Here is a 25,302-nt window from a genome sequence, read left to right as displayed (position 1 = left end):
CCTCGCACCCTCCTCTCTGTTCCCGTAATGTGCCTCCCAATGAAGTCGTCGGGTCGTCTCACCAACGGCCTTGCCTTTCGGGTCGAAAGTAGCGAAAGCGTCAGTTTCCCTCCCCTCTTCCATCCCCCGCCTCGCTCTGTCTCACTAAACTCGCCCGGAGAGGATTCCCCTCCTGCTGCTCCCCGCCCACCTATCAGGCAGTTCCAAGTCAGCGCATTGCGGCTGTTTTTGGTGCAAGCTAGGATAAGTCCTGAACTCTCCAATGCGAAGCTGAACACTCCAACGGAAGCGGTTTTTCCCGCGTCAGATGCGCTTTTTGAAAACTTCGGCCGGTGGATGTCCCCTCCCCCACACGGTTGATCGTTGCCGATCCGCTCCCTTGAATCGGGAATCCGTCCGTTTTTTCCACTCTTGCATTATTTCGGATTCGTTCCCTTCGCTTTCTGATCGCTCTGCATTGAGGCTACTGCCGCCTCTTCCGGCTTAAAGTCAAACCCTATTCGCCTGTCACTCTGTATCTTGCTCGTTTTGAACACACTGCACCTCCTGCAATATTAAACACTTTCGCCTAATTAAGCGACAAGCTTACAGGGTAACTCTGTTATATGATATCTTAAGTGCCTTGACTTATGAGGGCTGCTGCATATGACTCTATCTGGTTATATTGCAAATTAAAAATGTTCAGGATTTCTCGCATGAAACAATAATAGAATGTCTATGCCATTGAGTGGAGGTTATTTGGTTTCTCCACATTTATTCTTTTAAAGTTTCACTTATGTACTCTGCAGTTAACCCAAAGTTTGGACAAAATTCATTTCCCAAAGCTTCAGTGGGTTCAAACCAACCAAGTCTCAAAGAGGTTAATTGTTAAAACATTTCCAAAGAAGTACATGCTGTAATACCTATCATTTTCCATCTTTCTATTGTTATTTCTTATTGCCTGATTTGTTATCAGGCCCTTAACATATTTCTACTGTTAAATATACATATTTAAAGCACATGAAAATCCAAACATTCTTTATTTTTATGTTTGGAAATTCCTTGCTGATAAAATATATATCCAATTGAATATTTTATTTCTTCAATGGTGAAGTCAGGACATTCATTCATACTCCTGTGATTTTAGATAGTCTTTTAGTTATATATTTATATTGTTAATGCAGTATAAAGTAATATTAATACTATTTAGTACTGAAATGTACTTGCACATTTCATTATTAATTAGTAAGATTTCTTTATGTAACTTCATAAAACTTTAATCTCATTTTGGGAAAAAATATAAAGCTGAAGGTAAGTTGGCAACTTCAGTTAAGATAACCATGGTTAACGTGATATATATTGTATTGAACCAGTTGTGATTAATAGTAATTAAAAAAGAACCCAGAGGTTTATATAGTATGATAAATTAGTTATGCTTATTTGCAGCATAATCTTTCTAGTTCATTAATAGGCTCAACTACCAGAAAAAGGAACTGGCTATAGTTAATATTAATGAGCATATTCATTAATTATGTTTGCCATTCATGAGTTAATTAATGAGTTCATATAAATTAATGTAATTGTCAGATGTAATGATGTGAAACTCATTATAATGTGAATCTTAAAATGGCACCAATTTTTGAAAATAATTTGCAAAAGAGTGGTTCTGACAAGGGCTGTCATAAATGGCTGACACCTCTTTGAGCCAAATTTTAAAATGAAAAGATTTTGCACCACTCAAATTCTTAAGTAGTGTAGATATTATCGCAATCATTAGTTATTTTGCCTTGAATATAAGAAAATATTGACTGGTGAAATGTCATCTGAAGTATTTCACTTTTCAGTTTGCAGTGGGGAAGTGAATGTAAGTTATTACATTCTATTGCCTTTAATCATGTTTGTATGTGTAGCTGTTACCTAGGAGGCTTGCATGACCATATATTAGACTGAGTCAACCATTTACCGAAATACATACAGCCTACCTGCACATAGCTGAATATGTTTTCTGTGGTGAGATTTCACTATGAATCAAACATGTCTGCTTTCTGAGTTGTGTTCTTGATTGTGGGTGCACATTTTTGCATGGGTGCATTTTTTTGTATTGTGAAGCAATATGCAGTTAGAAGTGTGCAGCCTTTAGGTGTTTCTCCCCATGCTCTGGCCACATTTGAAACGTGGACCATGTTCACATCCTGAAAATAAATGAATTTATTCATGTGGAAGCATTCTGTGTGCAATATAAACTGTTGCTATGTATATACTTGAATAAACTTATTTATCTGAATAAGTCTAAATCCCCCTAGCATTGGGGGGCTCTTGGTGCATGCTTCCCCTACCTAATGATGGACCCACTGTTTTGCAAACTGTGCTGGAGTTATCCATTAGTTTACTAGATATCTGTTTTGGGACTGTTGCCAGTATTAAGTATCTAATTTCTGTGATTTTTCATTGCAGACATATTCCTAAAGCAAAGGCGACCACAGTGGCTGAAACCCCAGAGTTGAAGAGGATCCAAGAGAACACTAAAATTCAATCAAATGTAAGTTAAATCAGGAGATTTTGCAATGGAAAACATTTTCCTCACTGAAGAAAATTATGATTTCATTGATAACTACAATAAACTTTTTACTGTTGTGGACAGATTTGTTGCTCATTTGAGTATACCTTACGTGTTTAAATTTTGTACCCTGGAACAATCTATTCATAAAAGATTGTTTTAGAGTAAGAGCAATAAAAATTAAAGTGTGAGTTAAAAATTGTCCTCATTTTTTCATTAACTTTCACTATAAGCATTAAATTCTCTTGATTTCGTTTTAGAACATGATTTTTCCCACCTCTGATTTTTTAAATTTAATGCATTAAAAAATTTTAAATGCAAAGCTAAGGTGAGAATTATTCATGCATGCCTTTCAATATTTTTTTTGCAAATGGCTACTCAACTACTTTCATAGAATGGGCATTTGTGATTATTACTCCTTGATCATGCATGCATGTGCAGTAATTTTGGTCAGGAAAGTTTGCATTGGCAAGGATGCTGTGGAACTTCAGATGAGTGGAATTTGAGATCACAGTGTAAATTTAATTTTTTATGTTTTATGAGCGTACTAATCAGTGGACAATTAGTTACAATAATACATTACAGCTTTTGAATCAGGATTTTCTTTTAAGTGAAAGCAATTTTATTCATAGTTGATTTAAAATCCTCTGGAACACATATGATAAACATTTAGCTTTATATTTTATAAGTATTTTTGGATATTATTATTAATTTTAGTTCAAAAATATAGTTATTTCTTTTAAAATGTGTGCCTGCAGCTGCAGAAATGATTTTTTTCATTTTTTTGGTTTATTTTTAGTTAAGACACTAAGGATAATTGCTATATCACTTCTCATTGGGTGCTTTGAAAGGATGGAAGTGGTTTGGCTGTTTCTGGACAGCTGATTGATTTTGAATACCTTGATGTCCCATAATTTTATAGCATACGTAGTAATTATTAATTAAATAACATGTTCATTTTTTTAGGTTATGTATCATGCAGAGTTTGAAAAGGCCAAAGGGAAATTCACTCAAGTTGCAGATGACCCTGAAACACTTAGAATAAAACAGAATTCTAAGATCATAAGGTATCATTTATGATTTTGCCTTTCTTATTTATTTTGTGGCAAATTAGTTTTCTCTATACCCATGAGTGTCTAATCATAATATTTCTTATGTGCTAGCAATGTGGCTTACCATGGAGATCTTGAAAAGAAAGCGGTGATGGAACAGAAGAGGGCTATGACTGGAGAAAATGGAGAGCCAATTGGTGAGCATGTGTCTTTGTTGGTTATGTATTCACTAAAACTTACTTTTGAGATGTAGGGTAAGGGGAATTAATATTTCAATATTTATTAAAGTTTAACTTTCGGTTTTTGCAGTGAACTCATGTGGTTGATATTCCTATTATGTCATGGTGCGTTTGTAATTATGGGTCTATACCATGTAGAAAAGGAAAACTTAGAGGGAATGACTTAATTCACTCTTTGTATTTAATATTTAATTTGAGCACCAGCCCAAAACAGTAAATAAACCTTTTGTTTACAGATGCAATAATAATTGAATTGGGCTAACAATAAATTGGGAACAGATAATTAGAAATTAATTACAGTGGACAGGTGAAAGCAAAGGAGAGCAAACATGCATATTGCTTATAAGAAAAATCAAAATGCAGGTAGAATAAATGAGGTGGCATAGGTGGAGAAATTGAGGAGGTACATCAAATAAAGTTACTGGAATATTAATGTTAATGTATGTTAGGTTGTGTTAGTAATACAGGAGCAGTATGAACGAGAGGGAACAAATATATCAGTGGTGGAAGTATCTAGAAAAATTTTGATATCATTGGGTTATTTAGGGATGTGAAATATCTAGAAATGATTAAAAATCATCAATCTCATCATGCCAGTTGTATGAGGTTAACCAGCCTGTCTCTGGAGGAACTCATCTGGGAAAAGGGAGGTGCAATTGTATGATCTGTAAAGATCATTGAATGCACAAGTTAGACTTTTTTTTTAAAGCAAAAACAAGAATAAGAGTTGCTGTTGTCATTGACTAGGAATTGGAAAGCTTTGATTGGTCCACTGAGGAACATGAAATTAGGTAAGACGAAAACAAAGTTGCAGAAAAAGCTCATGGATTTTAGGGAACTAAGGAAAAAAGATTTTAGTTGAGGTTTTTAGTGAATTATATTTAATGTTTAGTTGACCGTAGCTCCAAAGTGCATATATGCAGGCTAAATAGTCTAATATTTTCTGTCAATTATCCAAACTTGTGTTTGTTAGTGGGAAAAAGTAGGTATTGATACTGCCCTCCGACATACCTCTAACTTTATCTGTATTTACAGTCACTGTAAATTTTAATGCAGTCAGAAATACCATTCAATCTTTTATCTTTAGCATTCATAATTACTTTTCAAGTTGATATTGTCTTCGATATCATCACTTCAAAAGACGTATTTATGGTGTAATGAAACTTTATATATGGTGTAATGGATATATATATATATATATATATATATATATATATATATATATATATATATATATATATATATATATATATATATATATATATATATATATATATGTGTGTGTGTGTGTAATGCGTACACATTGTGACAGTTTAGTTAAGACTCCTGTATTTTTCTCTGTAGGTTAATAGGGGAAGGCCAAGGTTAATCATAGATCTGGAGATAACTTGTTTTGTACATTCATGCTGTGTGTTAATCAAATTTGGTCAAAATGATTCTTATAAGGCTCTTACCTTTAACACAAGTCCAACAGTTTTAATTGACTCTATGGATAAGAAATCTGCCATTGATGTTGAATTGAGGTGTCAATTTGTCTGTTTTGCTTTCATCATCGTTATGGTACTACTAACTGCTTATGGTGTCGTACTTTTTATGTCATACGTTGGTTCAATTTCAATAAATCAAATAAGTATTGATGTGTGTTTGTCTGATGCCATGGTGGCAATGATGTCTGCTGAAGACAAGTTCTTGGTACATGCTGACTGACTGTAATTTTAACATTGAAGTGCTGTAGCAGAAGTCATATGGCATGCAGAGAGATGTCAATGTCCATCTTAATGAGCAGATACCAGTGTTCACTGTGGCATTCAACCATTTAATGCTGGTTTTTATGGTGCTTTATCGGGTTGGTGTTGTTTTATGTTGTGTTGTCTGTCCCTAATTTTTCTGTTACATGCCAAAATTATATCAAGTGGAATTGGTAGGAAATTCAGAGAACCCAGGATAAAGATGCAAACGCATTTTTAAGAAAACACTGTATTTTAGAATTTAATTTGAATTATGAAATTTCCTCTATATTATGAATGTTTGTGATAAATGATTTTCCATAGGCAATATTGACAGAAACCAATTCTTTTTCATTGATACCAAGTCATTTTGATTTTATTGATGAGTTTTTCTCTCTTGTATTTTGATTATAAGTGTAAAGAAAGTTTAAGTAAACTTCGTGTCATCCTACTACGTATTTGCTGTACTGTGGTTGATTTTTGAGGTTTGTAGACTATAATTGCACTCAAAGATTTTATTTAGCAAAATATTATGCTAGTAAATTACATTCATGGAAGAGTAGAACTCTGCTAAGTATGGATAATATTTTATTTCCCTTTGATAATTTTCCCTTTTAAATTCATCCTGTTTTTTGCTTCCTTTGTGTTTCATATTCCTCTTGCTTTGCTATTTGTATTTTGTCTTATGGTAGAATAACTCAATTTAAACCTCCCAAAACAGCTTGAACCTTTTTGTCATAGTGTGTCCTTGTGTGCCCCTAATGGCTAGCCCTTTGACCTGTCACATCCTTGCTTTGTCCCAATGCTCAGAGGAGGAGGTGTTGTCGGGGATGGGTAGCGATGGGGGAGGAGGGGGAGGAATGGCTCCCCCTCCTCATCCTGCCCCTGCAGCCAACCATCAACCCAACCATCAGAACCACAACCATCACCATCCCACCATGCAGCATCAACCTCCACCACCACAGCCCCCCCAGCAGCAACAGCAACAACAACAGCAACAACAACACCATCACCACCACCACCATCATCCGCAGCACTACGAACCACAGAGGACAGGTAACAACAACACTCATTATCGTGGCCAACCTCCAACACACCAGCCGCAGCAGCAACCGCCTACAGTGCAGTATAGCCACCACGGTCACCACCAGCAGCCGGGGAAGATAGCCGACTATGACCCAATGGTGGAGACAAGGAGTTCCCCTTACACAGCTCGTCAAAGTGCTACTGTCATCTACACGTCTGATCATGGGCCAGGTAGCCAAAGGGATTTATTCTTGCGTGGGATTGCAAGCAGTGCATTTTAATTACTTGAGTAGTCAATCAAATGGATGTGTAGGGGGAGGGGTATGTGGAAGGAGCCTGCTCTGGTAGGATCTCTTTTGAGTTTGAAATTTGCATGTGGAATGTAGAAAAGTAAGAAAAGAGAAAAGGTTGGACTCTGGATCCTCAATTTGCTGATTTTTTTCAGAAAATTAGTTTTCATTGGTATTAGCTTGTAGTATATGTGCCATTTTTGCTGATGGATCATATTTTTGATTTATTTAATCTGTTTGTTCGTTCTTTGAATAGAGATGTATCTATTTTATTATGCAAGCCACCTGTATCGTGAAAAGTTCTTGAGACTGTAATACCTTGCATGACGTTTTGTGTAAAAGACAAACTCTTCAATCCCGCTTGATTGTGTTAATAATGTGTGCATGTGCTTTTGCTTTTATGTGTACTGTTTTTTGTTATCTAATTCAATTCAGTGTTACTGTGTATATTTTCTCAAAATTTAGTTCCATTATGTTAGAGTCGTCCCTTGTGTCCACTGGTTCTCTAAATTTTGTGTATACTTCTTTGATGTTGTTGATGACAGTCAAAGAGAGTCTGTAGATTAGCAGATAATCATCCCTTTTGTCTTAAAGTTTACCACTTTTGATATTGCATCCCAATTGCTGTAAGCCAATGCTTCATTAGCTTTACTTTCTCCAGTACTTTAAATATTTGATAGCTTCAAAGTGCTTCACATTTTCCATATTCTAGATTCATCTAGCACTTCATCTAGCTGCTAGATGATGTGCGCTCAATTACATCAACAAATGAATCCTATTTTTATTGTATAGTAGTTCTTGGTTGAGGAGCATGATGGTTGAAGGTAATGCTTTTGTTTAAATTTAATTTTCATTAATCAGGTCTTATATGGGATAGTGTTCTGAATTAATTTGATTCTTAGTCCCAGGAAAGATATAAGGTGACCGAAAGAAGTAAGCAGAAGGGTAACTAATCAGGAGAAAAGAGAAGAAATGCAGTATTTACTGCAAATGCTAACATGGCCTGGTGGAATCCACTGGGCTAATTTAAAGGAGTTGCTTGGAAGGGTTAAATATTAACTCAGGTGGTGGTCATTTTTTAGGCTGGTTTGAAAATTGACGTACTCATTTGGTTTTCTATTTAAATTATGTATTGTGTGATAATTATTAATTATGTGGGCTGCTTGGCCACTTTGCATAAAATATGGCCAAGTCTGTCATTGTTGATTTTGATGTTGGCAACTGGAAGTAGTTTTGGAAAATCATTATGAAAATTTACATTTGGATCTGAATGACTCCCTCCATCAAAGCTGCAGGAGTTGAATCTTTTAAATACAAATATAATTTAAAAAGTAATATATCATATCTTAAGGTATAGTCTCTTTTAGAATATTTTGTTATAGTGCCTATAAATTTCTGCTTTTAAGCAGATTCCAGCTAAGCATCTTCGTTCTAAGGCAAAGTAGCCATGTCACTGTAAAGAGGCATCAGAATAATTCATCCCCAGACACTGTAAATTCAATTGTATATGTGTGTGCAAGTTTCATTTCTATTACCTCACAAATTATAAACGTATTATTTTATATTTTCAAGTGAGGTTCATTGTTTACAAATACATAGATCCACTTTTTATATTCTGCTTTTCTTTCTAGCTTAAATTCTGATTAACAAGGAACTCAAAAAGATACCTCCTATGATTTGAAAAGCTTCAACAGGTCTAATCAACTTTTACATAAGTATAAGTTAGTGAGTTCAAAGCTTTAAATGAAATCACTTTTATACCAGTTTGTTATGAGCACTACCTATGTTCTGCTAAAGTTCCTATCATTCTAAATGGCAGATAATTGACCTTAGCTACCAATGAAATATTAACCATGGTTTATAAATAAATGAAGTCTTCAATGTGTGTAACAAATTCAATGGAATGATACATGGGCGAGAGTTAACAATATATTTTAGGTACATACATCCAACGTACTGGATTCAGTTTCATTCATTGTGATTTCACCTGTCTCCTGTTATATTTTAAAATGTTAGTTCCATTCATGTGTGATATGAAGCATCTCTTCATTGTCTTTGAACAGCTGTTCTTATCCCGAAAATCAGTGTCAATTCCTCTTAACCTTAATGTACATTTGGTGAGGTTTTTTATGAATATCTCAGGAAAGTACGTGTTGTCGTGTACTCTTATTATCAACAAATAGTCATTATTAGTCTTGAATACTCTGGATGAGAATTTTGCCCAAATATTTACCTTGTTTTGTGTTATCAAAACTTTTAAATTATTATTATTATAAAAAAGTTAATACCAGTTGTTTCAATGCATTCCGAGGAAAGCATTTTTGATTTAGATTTCATACTTATCCCATGATTCAATTCATAAGATTAACTCAATATGAAATCCTAAATGCCTAATTTGTGCGCATTCGTGTTAATCACAACTCCTTTTCTTACATTATCAGTCCTATTTATGAAATTATATGGACATTATTATTCTCACATGGCTGATAGTCTCTACAGAAAGCCTTGAGATTGCGAATGGTATGTAGACAAAAAGATAAAGTGACCTATTTTTTCCATGTGGCTGTACGTTTATCTACATACCAGAGGATTTTAGGTTCCTTGGCAATTATTTTGGGCAATCCCATGAAAAATTCAAGAGATATGATTTTATTGAAATCAGAACTTCATGGGAAACCACAAGTAGCTTGTGGAAAGAAATTGCCCCTATCCTGAATATTTGAATTTGACCCATCAGAACCAATAAAAAACCAACCTTTGGAGTTGACTAATTTGATTGTTATCATTTTTATGATGAAAGTTTCTTGCATAGCTTCCAATTACTTGTATGTACCTAAATAATGTTAACTGATTTTACGCCCATGTATTGTGTGCATGTCTTACATCCAACAATCAACATTTTATTTAAAATGTCCTTCAGAATATGATAACTGGAAATCAAAATCATATGCTCTTTTGCATCTTTATTTTATTTCAGTTATCAATAGTTTTTCTTGGGGTGTGTAGGAGTTCCTAATTATAACCAGATCTGTTAATGGAGATACATTAAATAACAAGATTAGGGTTGTTGTGGCATCCTGATGAAATAGGCTGATTTGTGGGTTTCTTTCATGTTATCAACTGGTTGACAAAGAGGAGGATATCCCCAAACCAGCATAATTCATTAAAAAAACAATTATATCAGTCCAGAACAACCTTTTTGGCTTTTTTGTACACTTTCTGTGATTGGGATTGTTTGTTCTTTTCAATTCCTGCTTCTTCCTGGTCTTACTGTTGTCAATTTTTCTTTTCAATTCCTAGTTACAACTCCTCCTAGCCGACGCATAGGCTCTATTGCTGATCTTGACCCAGTAAATGATTTCTATGGCTCTCTGACATCTGAATACAAACAGCCACCAGGTGATGGAAGAAACTCTTATGGGAATCAAATGCAACAGCAGCACATGCATGCACCGCATCCAAGCCAGGTGCCAGTCTCCCAACAACAACAACAACAACAACAGCAGCAGCAGCAGCAGCAGCACCACCATCATCAAGCTCCCTCTCAACCTACTGGGGTAAGTCAGGTCGTGGGTTTTATCTGTGGCATTCATATTTCGAATTAGCCTGTAGAAGTATTGATATCCCCAACACAGTTAAACTTCCAATGTTGAAATTAGGCCCAACCTTCCGATAAAAGAAAAATCACAGATAACTTTGTTAATCAGACTGATTATAATTTTTTAAATAATTTAGTAATTTTTAATTAAATAAAACTTTTAATTAGATCTGGGAAAATTCTGTTGTTTTCTGCATCCATTCTTTGGTGTTTTCTTCTCTGTAATTTTTGGCCTAATTGAATAAAATGAGTGGGTCTTGACTTTCAATAACATCATATTACATAATTATTTAAAGTAATTTTAGTCCGGCATTGTATTTTATTTTTTTAAAATGAAGTCCAGACCAGGTTAGTAAGCAATATATTAATACCTTCCGTTTTACCATACGATAACTAAGTATACCACTGGTACAAACAACCACTGGATTAAAAATTCTCTAATTTTCCACGTAGCTGTTCTCAGATTGGAAATGCTCATTATATGTGTTAATTTACATGTTTTTCCATGTCAATTTCAAATTTTGTTTGCCTTTCTTCACATTATATTGCTGACTGGTCTTGTTTTCTCCTTTTCAGAGGGTATACAGAGCCTTGTATGATTATCAAGCTCAGGACACAGATGAAGTGTCTTTTGCAGATGGAGATATTATTGTTGACTGTACTCCAATTGATGATGGCTGGATGACAGGAGTTGTAAGGCGTACGGGTCAAAGGGGAATGCTTCCTGCTAATTATGTTGAGCCAGCCAACTGAATATCGCCACTTGTGGCAGACTTTGTAATGCAAATTACATGTTTCAATTGCCCTCTCTCTCTCTCTGGGTTAGTACTTTCCCAAATGATTGCCCTGCCATATCCGACTATTTCAAATGCCATCTTCCATATTCTTTTCAATTTGAACATTTGATAATTTATGTGGGACCAAAAGGCATTAAGTCTGCCAAACATTTGATTGGCTTGACTCTTTGAAGTGGTATCATTGCTCATCAGGAATGTAATATGGAAACCAATATTGTTCTTTTCTCAAGTAATGTTTTATTTTCATTCCTGTTTTTTATTTGAAGCACCTCAAACATTCCTCATTTGCATTATAAAGTCATTAATACTACTTGAACTTTCTGGTATTTATTTTTTTATGATGAACCAACTATTTAATGGATGATGATTTTCTTTTATGCAAAAGCTGACATTCCGTTTGCTTGCAAAGTTTAGCAAATTGCAAACTATAAAATGAATTCTATCATTGTTCTTTTTCTTTAATATATAACATATAAAGAAAGCAATTGTATTAAGGCTTCATACTCCAGTAATATTTTTTTTGATGTTTCATTCCATATTACAAATTTTGTAAGAAGATTATTGCAAAAACATCCTGAAAATGTCCATTGAGCCTGTCCCTCTTCATATTCTGTGATAATTATTAGGAACACTGATCATCATAGAGACTGATATGATGATCAGAATTTATTAATTTTTGATTTTTATTTCTGCTTGCTCAGGTTTTGATTTGGTAATGAAAGTAGCATCACGTTTTGGCGTTTAAATTGTTTAAAATAGTTAATTATTTGAACCCTCAAGTTTAAAAAAAGAAATTTGTTGAATATCTGCTGCTATCCGTCCATACTTGAATGTATGCTTGCAACTGTTATTTGTTGTGAATAGGCCTCTGCTCTTGTCACATTTTGTGACTAATTCCAAAATTAAAATGGTGGCAATTTATGCTTAATACACATTATTGCCAAATTATGTAACTAATCTCGAGTATTTGAAATTGTATGTGGTTTTTGGAAAACTTTTATAGATGTCTAATGTATACATTTTCAATATGATGCTGAGGCTTCAAGTGCTTCAAATAATAAAATAATCATAAAATGAGAGCAAAGTAGGTTGCTGTCGATTATATTCGTTTTGCATTTCACAATGGCTTCTTAAAGCTTAATTGCCCATTATGTATTCAATGGCAGCTTTTTTTGGGATAAACTATAAGGGATTGATTCAAGGGATTAACCTCGACTCCTTGAAAAGAACATTTTTGATAAAAACATAGTTAAAATTATTTGCATGTAAAAATATCACATTGTGTTTGTAACTTATGTATTTTATTTTCCATTTTCTTGACTAACATGAAATGTCTTTCCCTGTATACATTCAGTTATATCTATGACCATCAAGTTACCTTGAGTGTAATTCTAAGTATATGTATTTAGCTCAACGTAACTGCATTTTTTAACAGCTGGGCTGATATAGTCAAATTTGTTTTATATTGCATATAGTCTAACAAAGATGTTAAGAAGCTGATACATTGAGTCTTTGTTCATCGAACTTATTATCTTTATGATATTGTTGTCTTGTGAGACTGAGTTTTTAACTTTGAAGAAATCCTAACAAATCAGTTATCATCCAAAAGCAAATATTGGTGTTTCTCATCAGTTTAATGGCATTGAATAAGTTGTTGTTTTCCTACAATGTCAGTTTTAATTTAAGTCGAGGAAGTAATTAATCAATGATGTTAAACTTAATAATTTCATTGGTCATTTAAAATTGTGTAACCATGTGAAATATGACATAAAAATAGTGGTTGACTATTTTCCCTAATCCTTTTTAATTTTAAACAATTATTGTAAATACTTTGAAAAGTTACTTGCATATAAAGAGAATTGTAGTTTTATACAAAGGTTTAATAAACACATTATTTTAAGGGAAATTGTGATTTTTGTAAGGTCAAGTGAGCCATTTACTCTTTATTTAAAATAGCCCTTAATGGGTAACGCAGTACTCTCTCAAAGCATGCGATGCACCTATGATAAAGTCTGGCATTAGTAACTAGTGAATAGCCATATTGCAGAGAAGTCAGAGTCAAATTAGAATATTTGAAAGAAAAAACGAAAAAATGAAAGAAATATTGTCATCTAGGTGGTGTGTCAATACTAATCAAGTACACTCTTCGTATCATTCAACCACGTAACACTATTTAATGTGCTGCTAAAATAAACATTGATACATACCTGTATTCCAGCATTTTTTAGTATTCATTAGCTGTCATGGTGGTTTTGGTGTAATTTTCTGTGTTAACAAATTTGAAAAACAAACCCCTGTGTACAGGCTATTCTTAACACCCTGGAAACTTCAAGATGATGCTGTCAGTTCTTAATGAGTAATTTTCAATTGAAGTTGCCAGAAGAGAATCCAGTCGAGTCAGAGTGAAACATACTCATAAGGGTCCTCCTGTGTGTAAGTTGGTCGGAACTCATCAGTTTTTTCATTAATATTCATTACCAAAATTAACTCAACTTTCTGATAAAAAAATAAAAAATGAAGTTGCAGTCATGCAAGGAAAATTTTTGATCATATAATTGTTTCAGAATTGTGTTGGTGATAATTAATTGAAAAAATAATACCATTACAAATGAATTGAATATTTTATTAGTTATATAAGTTTTTTCCATGATTTACATAAGTGTATGGTTCAGTGTATTCCATTTCTTGTAATTTGGCTTGGAAAAGTTCTTGTGTATCTCGTAGCAACATTGAATAATGCTTGAGGTCTTCTTCCTTTTCTTCCTTTAAACATTCAATCCGAGACTCAAGGACAATTTTTTCTTCTTCCAAGTATTCCAGTCTGAAATGGTATATTTCTTAAATGTACCATATGAAAATATATTTTTGCTCCTATTAATCATAACTTATTTGCTCAATGAAAATATTCAATTATTAGAAAATGATCTTAATTTAATGCACCAATCATAGTTTCAGTGCTCCACAGTATTCCATTTCAAATGAGCCAATTTGAGTCCCATTGGGTGGTTGGTTAATTAAGGTCACTCAGATGCTGCTTTGGAATGGCTTCATATAATTAAGTGAAAATATTCAATGAAAAATTACAATATGGAAAATTTCAGGTGTTTTTTCCAAACACGAAGTGAAGTAGTAGGTGTCATATCTATTAATTTAAAAGCTATCCTTTACTCCATGCAGAAATATTGACTGGTAATGTAATATATATTCTGCCTACTCAGTTGAAATTGGACTGTATCCAGTTTTTCAAGAATAGGGTATATACCTGGTTACTTGCTCACCCACTTTACTCATTCGATGAATTATTTTGTGACAATCTTCATCACATTTAAGAACTTTTGTTTATATATTGAGTAATAATTATTTATATTGACAACATTAATATGGTTGTACAATTTTTCAAAATAATTAAAGTATTACTATTATTGATTGAGCAGTAATATTCCTCAAGGACATTAATGATACTTTTTCAAACAATTACATTTAATATATTCATATTTGAAATTATTTTCATTAATTTAGGAAGAATAAATACTCATTGAAACAGGCCATTTTATACCAACTGTGTAATCAACTCAAAGAGGTTTGTTTGATATGTGTGAGAAGAAGTCCTCTCATACTCAGCTCATTGGCCTTTGAAGTTCATATATTCATGGTTGGGGGGACCAGTTCTGTTCCCTAAAACACCAGTGGTTTTCTGGGAAGGTGGGATAACGAGAAAATCACTAACTAAAGTGCATGCAACTTGGTACCCATCTTTCTCTCCCATCTCACTCTCCCAGTTTTTTGAGTCCCAGTCCGTAGCTAAAAGTCTCCAACTATGTATAGTTACAGGAAATACTTAATATAATCCTATTTCTTTAATATGTCCCATGACTTTACCTGTGTTTAATATCATCAGAAATGACTTGCTTATTGTTGTTACTTGAACTTTTTCTGGAAGAACTTTTGTAGTATGAATTATTTCGTCCAGGGGTAGATTCCAATTCCAAGAAAGCCACTTTGGACTCAAGAATGGCATTCTTCCGTTTTTCTATCTTCAGTTGTCTCATAGCCTGGTCTGTTTGAGATTGCTCTTCTTTAAGGCGTTTATTCAAAACTGCCACTAATTCCAGTAGCCTCTGTCTTTCAGCCTCAGTAGCTTGAGTAATGATTCTCAGCTCCTTTTTAAATTATATGTCATATGAGCCATTGATTGTAATGCATGGAAAATTGTCAATTAATTTCTGAAGTTCAGAAGAGTGGGTGCTAATGGAAGTGAGGTGGTAGGGCTTTACTGTTTGTTATTCTAGTTGAAATATCATGTGGGCTATTTGGTGACTTATACTTTTGACAGTTGCCAACTTGGACTCATTGGATGACATACTGTCAAGGAAAGCTATCTTGTTACTTGATTGAATATCAAGAAGAAAGGGTTAGAATGGCTTTTTCAAAGCTGAATGAATGAAACTAAATATTTTCTTAATTTTTTCAATCAACACATTTTTGTGTGAAATTTTGTTTCTCAATTAAATGTATTTCTTCACTTTTCAGTATGATGGTTATTTATGATAGATTTTTAATTTTTAACTATTTTGATTACTTACATGCTCTGAAGACGTTGAATAGCTTGATGCACCATTTGTCTCTAGTTTATTTTCCCTGGTTGAAACAAAAAAAGATGTTAATCAAGAAAAAAAAAGGTTAAGATCAGCATATTTTACTAAGATTAATGTAACAGTTGATTAAAAATATGAATATGGATCCTGACCAAATTAATTCCATTCTTCTATAAACTATCTTTCTCATACAACTAAAGGACATTTTATTTATAACACTATTCTTAGCTTAATCGCATAGGAGCAGGCCATGGGATCACTGAATTACCCCAACCCTTTCTCAGTTTTATTATGTATACCATAATTTACTTCACAGCATCAATAATATGAATTTAATATATATTTCTATCTCAAAAAACTATCCCTATTTTTTGAGGTTTAAGGGACTGAAACTTCCTCAGCTGAAATATTCAACACAATATTTTATTTCTATCATTCAAAAATTAATTTATCAGAAAACTTATATTAACATAAAGGTCTATATGTGGCAGACTTAAGTTTACTTTCTCTTTTTGAAAGACTATTATCAGCTTTGCATTAAATTCCAAGCATTAAGTAACTATGTCATGCCACTTTCAAATGGTATTTTAGTCACTCTTTCTCATACATAGTAGTTCTATGCATAGAATGGTACATAAAGGTCCACGTTTTGATTATCTCACCTGAAATTTACTAATTACCAAAGTCAATACTTATGATTTTGAAATTTATTCTTAGTTCAAATGTACCTGGAGTCTGCAACAACAGCTTGGTCTCCTCTGGCTTGGTGTAATTTTTCAATCATCAGATTTTTTTTGTGCAGTTCATCTTCCAAATTATTTACTTTTGCTTGTACCTGTTGTGAGCCAAAATATTTTTATCCTTGCTGTAACTAAGTATGCTTAAATGGAATTAGATATTTTATGATCATGAATAATACTTGAAGTCGAGTTAAAAATATGTCCACTTTACATTTGTTTTGGATAACAGCTTCTACGCAGGGCATGTATTATGATGGCAGTCAAAGTTACAGTTATGTTTAGATGAATAGCATATTTATACTTATTTTCGCATCATATTTTAATATGTACATGTATATTTTTCTATGGAGCCTATATACAGGCCTACATACAGCCTGTATGTACATATTTGCATCTTTGGTCAAATAATTTTATCAAATGGAGCTGGGTTGCAAGATCAGCAATCATAAATTGATTCAGGTGAAATTCTATACTTAGTTGTGTAAGCTGTTGCAAATAAGGCCTATGATGGGACTGCAGATGTTTTTTATTGGTACAAAATGATAATAAAAAGACACTTATGCCTTCCCCACATTTTTAGTCCAAGCATTGAAATCTATTTCTCATAATAACTCTATTTCTTCTACCCATGAAATTATCATAATCCGTTAGTTACAAATATGTGCTTAGATTTTTTGTTAGCAACTGCAATATTCAGTCTTAATCAGTGTAAGAAATTTATTCATAGAAAGTGCAATGGTTTCATTGGCCTTTTTAAGATATTAAGATATAATTCCACACAGTTTTCAAACATTGGATAACATAACTCATCGGCCAAGTTGGGTATGCATAATAAGAAATGTGTATGACTGCTTTTAGATAAAAATAATTAGTTCCCGTGCTTAAGAAAGCATTAAAATTTCAGGAAATTCTAAAATCAGCCTATTTCTATCTCTATTTGAGAAAGATTATTTTAGTATCAATGGTCATCAAGACTTAAAAATAATTTGAACAAAAACATTAGCGTATCCTATGTTGATTACTTTTTAAATGACTTACTTTCATCAGCTGCACATTTAAATCTTCTTTTTCTCTTTTCTGTTCTTCTTTTGTTGCCTTAATTTCTGCTTCTTTGTCCCTAATTGTGCATTCTTTGTTTCTTAAGCATTCCTAAGTACAAGAAATGGAAAATATATTCAACTTAAAATTAAGAATAATAGGAAAGAAAATGATTGAGTGAAGTGAATGTTCAGAATAGCTTTAAAGTATTTGCAACTCATTGTTGCATATTTTTTTTCAGCTTTAAATTCCAGGTATTCAATACGTATTTTCCTTAAAAGTATCTTCAGCTCAAGATAAGTGAACCTAAACATGGTGCTCTTGGTTTACGTAGACTGATAGTTGCTTCATGTAAAGAAAAATGCCAAAGTTATCCTGTTGGCTTGCTAAGCATGTATTTCATTTAGGCTTTGATGATTCTATGAAATGAGACTCACGCTAAGAGATTTTATCAGTTGCCCATCTTGCTCTGTTTTAGTCTGGATAATGGACAAACGGCTCTTTAGAGCTTCCATCTCTGCCTGCTTTGCTGCCAATCTTGCTTTGTTCACCTCTGATTTTCTCTTCCACTCATTAGCTTGTCTTCCTACCTCTTCAAGCGATGCCTCCAGCCGTGCCAGTTCAGCTGCCCTCCTCTCTTGCTCTCTCTTGCTGCTTTCCTTCTCACTCATATCTGAAGCAAAATGAAATTGTGTAAATAGACAATTTTTGTCATAACAATAACACGTCAGCTAAGCTGGCCTGTATAGGCAAAAAAATAATACATAGAAATAAAACACATGGTAAGTCATCCATGAAAAGGGGGAAGTTCCTGTGGCAGAGCTGCAAATAAAATTGGAGAACCAAAATTTGCACTGCCTTTTCCAAACAGTTTAGAATCATTGCATTCATTTCTTCGTTGCAGTACTTATTCCATATCTTTGAACAAATCCAAATAGCCTCTAATCTGAATGTTAAACTTTTGCAAAGTTAAGCAAGTAATTGTATTTGTGGCTAATTTTTGCTAAAAATAGGTTCCACACTGATCTTGACCTTATATCTATTCATAGCTGTAAATATATCTTGTGCTCGATTGGCTGAATTCCCAAAGTAATGTTCAACTACCTACAAATAAAGTAAAAAGTCAGTTTTCTGAAGCTTAAGATTATTTGAATACAATCTTAAACTTAATTTGACTGTATTACTCCATTTTTAAAATTTTAAATCATAAGAGCAACAATACTTGAACTCCTCTGTAACTTTCAACTTTTGGCTTGAATGATTGAAATTTCATTCTGAGAGTAGAGATATAGTTAGAGTATAAACTGCAAAGTAGCATGTCGAGGTCAACTGTAAATATAACACAAATAATATACTTTGGAAATTTTTTAAAAATATGTAATGAGGTACCCTCTCAAAATCAACCTCTTGAGTATCATTTTGCATGTGCCAATTAAAAATCAGTGTTAGTTCAACAGAGCAACGAGTATTTATTTGGAAATTTTCCATTCCCAATAACTTAAATGCTGGCCCCAGTGGCGGCGGGGTAATGCCCTTGCCTGCCAACTCGGAGGTCGTGGGTTAGATTTGCACCAAGGTGGGTTTTCTTTCACATAGGGCTTGTGTGTTTCTGATTGTCTGAACTGTATGTGTGTATAGGGGTTAGATGGAAGAAGAGACTATTGTCTCAATCTCACCCCAATGAAAGTCATTAAATAAATAAAATAAAAATAATTTGACATAGTTAATCCATGCAAAGCAGAAAAGGCTGACCAGCATTTCAAGTGCATGTGTGAGTTCATTCCATTTCAATGTTTCTATGCTAGTCTTGCTCACCGCCTTGGCCCTTTAAATCTCCTTGGCTCATTGCTTCTGCCTTCTTCAACTTCTCCTGCAGCTCGGTCACCTTAGCTCTCAGCAAGGCCAACTGTTGTGCCCTTCCTCGCCAGGCTGAACTCCCATTTCTTGCGGGACTCCCTGAACTTATGCTGGCCTTAATAGTCTCTAATGTAGTACCATCTCCAACTTCATTGGCAAGAATCTGTTTGTATTGAAAGGAAAATGATTTTTTTCATTGGATACAGAAGTTATTTGGCTGTTTTAATGATGTGTCAAAATAATTTCATGATATTGAAATCATGGAAGAATAAGTGATTCGTGAAATTATTATGCTTATCGTGACGTATTACTTACCTATGCTCATGAGTTCTGAGCAGTTAGAGGAAAGCCATTAGAATATAAAAGTAGGAACCACTACCTTTAATGATCATGCAATGGATTGTATTAGTCAGAAGAAAAGCATGGATAAATATGTATTTCTCTCTTATGGGACTATATGAAACAACAATACAAAGCAAACATGTATGAAAATGTCAACGTCATAACTGGGATGAGTGGGTGAGGTTCCTACCTTGTTGGAAAGTTTTAGTGGAGTTGTGACTCATATAGATGATAAATTTTAGATTTGCAATGTGTCTTGACTTCTCCTCAATCGTGATATAATCCTGTATTCATATATATGCAAATAAAATTTGTTACTTAACAAATAGGTACATTGAGTATGCAAAAGATGGTTAAAATATTTATATAGAGTGTAGTTTTGATGGTACCAAAAACTGTGAAGCAAATGTCTGGCAGGGATTGAAGGATTTTGAGATGCTGGCGTGAAGAAGAAAAGCAAAAGTAAAGTGATAGAAAAACAAACTACTAGGTAAAGGATACAGAGATGACTGTTGAGAGAAATTGAATGTTGGTTGGAAAAGTGGACCCACAGCATTTTGATTGGCAATGGAATGTTCAAGACTGATATAGAGGAGAATTTAGGTGTAGAAAGGAGTGTTAGGTATGTTAGACCGAATGATGTGAAGTAGCAATTATGCAGAATTGTAGAAGAGTTTACTTTAGTACAGGTGGTTAGATTGTCTTTTTAGGTGAGGTTTAGAAATGTAGCAGTGTTTCCATCTGAAAACTGCCTCACAAAAACATTTTCCAGAGTGAAGGAAGGTCTTGGAAAGGACCTTACAAACAAATCATAAATCATGCCATGTATCAAGCATTTTTTTGGCTCTCATGAATTAGTCTGAAGAGACAAATGAATTAATTTTACCTTATCAGCCAGTTTCAGTTCCTGTTTTAGCACCTGGCATTGGTTACGCCATTCAGACAGTTTTGTGCTTGTGGCTGACAGCTTCTCCTTTAGTGTTTTCACATCTGCATTATCAATTATTTCACTGTCATCATCTTGTTCACCTGAAGTTGGGCCTTGCTTCTTAATTGTAGCTTTCCTATGACCTGCAGAAATAAACAGTCACTTTTTTCTCATAATGTCCACCACTGGAACTCATTTTGTGGTAACAATTCAGCATAAATTTTGTCCAGCATGTGTGTAAGATTTTATTTCTATTGAGAGAAAACTGATTAAGTAGCCCCATAACTAATAGAAGTATGAAATGGCATGTTAATAAAATATTGCTGAAATGGTTATAATACCTTTGCTAAGTTGATGTTGATTGGATCCTGTCAACCTCAACCTTGCATATTGAAATGTAATGAAATAATTGACTTTGTAATTCCACACACTTTATTTTTAATGGTACCTATTTCCAACAACCCAATGGTTTAGCCATGGGCTCGCCCTTGTCCCCACTCCTGGCCGATATGTATATGGACAATTTTGAAAAAGTTTTGTTCTCCTCAGCCTACCCTCTCATTAATAATGTATTTTGTTGGTTAAGATATGTAGACGATGTCTTCTGTGTGTGGACAGGTTCTGATAGGCAACTAGATCAGTTTCTAGCACATCTAAATTCTATCAATTCTAATGTACAATTCACGTGTGAAAAAGAGGAAAAAGGTTCCCTGAATTTCCTCGACCTATCCATTTCTAAAGACAAAGATGGGTTACAGTATTCCATTTTTAGGAAAGAAATGTATACAGACCAATTAATTAATTCCTCTTCAAGGCATTGCTTCACCCAAAAGCTTTCGGCATTTCATGCAATGATCCACCGTTTGACCGCTATCCCTATGTCAAAATTCAATGTAAATAAGGAACTTAATGTAATTAAAACGTTAGCAGTAAACAATGGGTATTCAGAAGATCTAATAAATAAACTTTACCGGAATAAACTTACAAAAATAGCCTTAAGCCACATTTACAACCCCGAACATGTAAAAGATCCCACTGCCAAATGGCGGAGAATACTATATCTTGGGACTATTTCTCAAAAAGTAATTAAAAGTTTACCTAAAGAAAAAATTAAATGTGCCTTTTACAGTCGTTCATGCCTTAAGAACCTGATCTCTCACACTAAAGACAAAGTCCCCGAAAACGAGAGGAGTGGAGTGTATGAGTTAAAGTGCTCGGATTGTAGCACAAAGTATATTGGACAAACAGGACGGAAATTTAAAGAAAGGATTAAAGAACACCAAACATGTGTAAAAAATAAGAACATAACATCCCTCTTTGCAAAACACCTCATCGAAAGTGATCACAAAAGTGACTTTGTGACAAAAATTATTCATTTTGAAGAAAAAGGTCAAAGGCTCGATGCTTTGGAGCAGTTAGAAATTTTGAAATGTGTCCGTTGGAAAGATGATCTTGCCAACGAAATTTTGTATCCCTCCCACTCCCCACTCCTAGACCTACCACTCTTCTAAATCAAAAATGTAATTCTCTTTTCTTCCCAGCTACATTGTAACCTTTTTACCCCTCCGACCTCCCTCTCTGACCAACCCCCCCCTCCTATGATCAGAAGGTATATATAGCCAGCGTGCTTCTATGAGGAGCGCAAAGACACAGACGATTCTTTTTTCACCTGGAGGACTGCGAGAACCAGGAGAAATCCTCGTGGGCACCGAGGAGGCGCCATGGAAGGAAGAGGTGACCTATCTAGGCGTGATACTGGATAAAAGACTGACATTCAAAAGTCACGCCCTCGCTGCCACCAGGAAGGCAAGAGGAAGACGACTACAACTCTCGCCGCTGCTGCGTTCACCGTCCCTCTCTATCAAGACAAAGACGTATCTGTACGTGGCGGCAATTCGCCCAATCTTGATGTACGCTTCACCGGCATGGAGTGGCAGAATGACTCAGACGGCCTTCCACCACTTGGAGGTAACGGAAAGAGGGGCACTCAACAGTGTACTTGGGCTTGGCTGGAACTATGCCGCAGAAATTCTCCACGCCTTAACTGAAACTGCGCCCATTGGAGATGTCATCAAGACTCGCGCGACGGCCTTTTACGAGGAGCTTGAAGGCAAAAAAGAAGAGCACTTGCGGTCGATCGGCGGCTTAAAACCTGTCTCCTGGGAAAGGCACAAACGCCCAAGAGCAGCAACGGGACGGGACGACGACCAACCACCATTGAAAAGGAAAAGGAGTTGATTGGACCTTCCTTCATCGACGGGCTAAGAAGCCGCAAACACAGCAGCTGAATGATTAAATCATCGGGCAGCTGCAAGCCCCAAAAAAAAAAAAAAAAAAAAAAAGACCACCTGATGATGACGTTCAACGTCGAAACCTGGGTCGTGTGTTTTTAAATAAAGTGTGTGGAATTACAAAGTCAATTATTTCATTACATTTCAATATGTTATGCAAATTCCACAAAGTTACGCCTGAGACAACAAATTAACCTTGCATGTTTCAGTCTACTAGGCAGGAGATTGCAAGTGTATTAGTTCCAAATGTATAGTGTTAAATGGGATACCATAACAAAGAGTTGAATATTATTGAAATTGAACTGCCTGTTTGTATACGAGTATAACCCTGTCTATGATTCCTTTATTTTTGATACACTCATGATGGACCCTTGAGAATTATTATGATTTAATACAGATCGATGTACTTGCATTCAATGCAGATCTAATACTTGAAGGCAAAGAGTCAGGGCCAAAATGCTGAATGTTAATGAAATTGTAGCATTTGCAACCTGTTTTCAACTTGAGTAGCTTCAGGCATGATGTGGTTGAAGTCAAACAATGAATAACTGATCGAGGTACTTCCACTTATCAAGTGGAAAAGTGGTTCAATCAGTTATTTATTACTGTTTTCAACTTATTTGGTCTTCAGATTGTCACAGGGATATGTATGGAGCATCATGAGATCTTGAAAATGATAAAATTAGAGTTATTTTACCCCTATAAGAGCAAAAGAATGTAAAAAAATGAAAAAATTTTACAATAAAATACTACTGCTGAGGACCATGATTGATGCCAATATGGGGGTTTTAGACGTAGGAAACTAGTCGGCTTAATTTTTCATGATGGTAAACACCTGATTTATTTTCTGAGTTCACTAGGAAATGGTATGTTCTATTGTGGACATTATATTTATTCAAGTATCTTTTTTGTCAGCAGCATTTTGATGCCTCCACATTGTCTATATTGTTCCACTCTGATTAGGCATAAACACAGAATCAGATTAGAAATATCCATCAGTAAACATTGAATATCTTCTGGTAATATGATTAATTGATTTGGTATTCGATTGTTTTACAAAGTTTAAATGAAATAACCTTTTTTCCCTAATTACTACCATTAATAAATAGTTTCTCATGCAACCAAACCGAATTTCAAGCTCAATGATTGAAAGAAATTGGTATCATAAAAATTATATTCACGCCAAACTGTTCGTAAATGAGATTATTGATGTAAAACGGATAGAATGTGATGGGATAGCTGTGTGTGTAGAGGCGCGCATGACACCTCCGCCCTCCTCACCTTTTTTCGCACCCCCCCACTCCTCTTTCGCGCCTTCCTCCTCTTTCACGCCTCTGCTCCCCCTCCCTCGACTTTTCTCCGCCTCGAGTTCCGCCGTGAGCTCCCGCACCCGCTTGCTCAGTTCCACAATCTTACTAGCCGCCAATTCAGAGGCCAGTCCGACTCCTGAGGCGCTCCAGTGGCGTGAAAGAGGGCTGTTTGCAAGCAAATCGCCCGGGGAGGGAAGAGCCATTTTCTCCAGGGCCGACTCCTTCTCCTGTAGACTGCGCCGCAGTGCACCGTTCTCGGCGGTTAAGTTCTGTTAGCATCGCAGAAAAGATTTGCTTACTATTTTGAGCTTTACAGCAACACAAGAGTTTTGCCAAATGAAAAGGTGCATATTTAATGAAAATATGGAACATTTTTGTGTAGGCAGGAAACAACTGCACTGAGGACCGGATGCCTCCGCCTGAGAGTTTTTGTTTAATAAGATGGAAAGGCGAGAGATTTCTTTAGTAAAACAGCGGAAATGTATCCACATGCATAAGCTTATTTTTAACAAAGTACACAGATGAAGAAAGGGGAAGAAAACTCCAATGGCCGTAAGGAATTCCTTACGGCCATTGGAGTTTTCTTCCCCTTTCTTCTTTATTGAGAGGCCGTAGAGCTCATTATTTCTTGCTAAAGTACACAGATTTTTACATTCTTTTGCTCTTATAGGGGTAAAATAACAAGGGCGTTTACTACGTTATCTTTCAATTACCTGATCGAGGAAAATGTAATTGTAATTATCCTCTACCTAAATGTGTCTATTTAATGAAGAAGGCTTTGAATGTGAAATGATCTCGCTACGGCTGATATTTCCTTGTTCGTCACTTAAATTTTGGGAGTTACAGGACTCGGCAGTACCCTATTGTAGAAATGGAAGTACGTGCCTTCCTATCCATTTTCGTACTGCCACCGCACTTCTTCAGAGAGGAAGGACT

General features: G+C 34.9%; 2 protein-coding genes across 3 annotated transcripts in view; one reads left to right on the top strand and one right to left on the bottom strand.

The window, feature by feature from the left end:
* Positions 1 to 13,156, top strand: part of Lasp (LIM and SH3 domain protein Lasp) — a 104,015-nt gene extending 90,859 nt beyond the window's left edge. The window contains exons 3-8 of one of the 2 annotated variants that reach the window (XM_071588050.1): positions 2,434 to 2,518; positions 3,503 to 3,603; positions 3,700 to 3,785; positions 6,365 to 6,811; positions 10,171 to 10,427; positions 11,045 to 13,156. In XM_071588050.1, coding sequence (XP_071444151.1) covers positions 2,434 to 2,518; positions 3,503 to 3,603; positions 3,700 to 3,785; positions 6,365 to 6,811; positions 10,171 to 10,427; positions 11,045 to 11,221 — 1,153 coding nt within the window. In that variant the 3' untranslated portion in view covers positions 11,222 to 13,156. The remainder of the gene's footprint in view (positions 1 to 2,433; positions 2,519 to 3,502; positions 3,604 to 3,699; positions 3,786 to 6,364; positions 6,812 to 10,170; positions 10,428 to 11,044) is intronic. The other variant, XM_071588059.1, reaches the window with a different exon arrangement.
* Positions 13,157 to 13,662: 506 nt separating this feature from the next.
* Positions 13,663 to 19,484, bottom strand: LOC139697379 (coiled-coil domain-containing protein 13-like). The gene is made up of 8 exons (XM_071596062.1): positions 19,454 to 19,484; positions 18,076 to 18,311; positions 17,639 to 17,749; positions 16,589 to 16,695; positions 15,849 to 15,903; positions 15,145 to 15,425; positions 13,921 to 14,086; positions 13,663 to 13,761 (listed from the first exon to the last, which is right to left on the bottom strand). The coding sequence occupies exons 1-8, from the start codon at positions 19,482 to 19,484 to the stop codon at positions 13,663 to 13,665; spliced, it is 1,086 nt and encodes a 361-aa protein (XP_071452163.1).
* Positions 19,485 to 25,302: the final 5,818 nt, after the last annotated feature.

Source organism: Hetaerina americana, unplaced genomic scaffold (genome assembly GCF_022747635.1).
Source record: "Hetaerina americana unplaced genomic scaffold, ioHetAmer1.1.p SCAF_1, whole genome shotgun sequence".
NCBI lineage: Eukaryota > Metazoa > Arthropoda > Insecta > Odonata > Calopterygidae > Hetaerina > Hetaerina americana.
The sequence above is the reverse complement of the archived record's forward strand: the minus strand, read 5'-3'. Positions and strand labels throughout refer to the sequence as shown.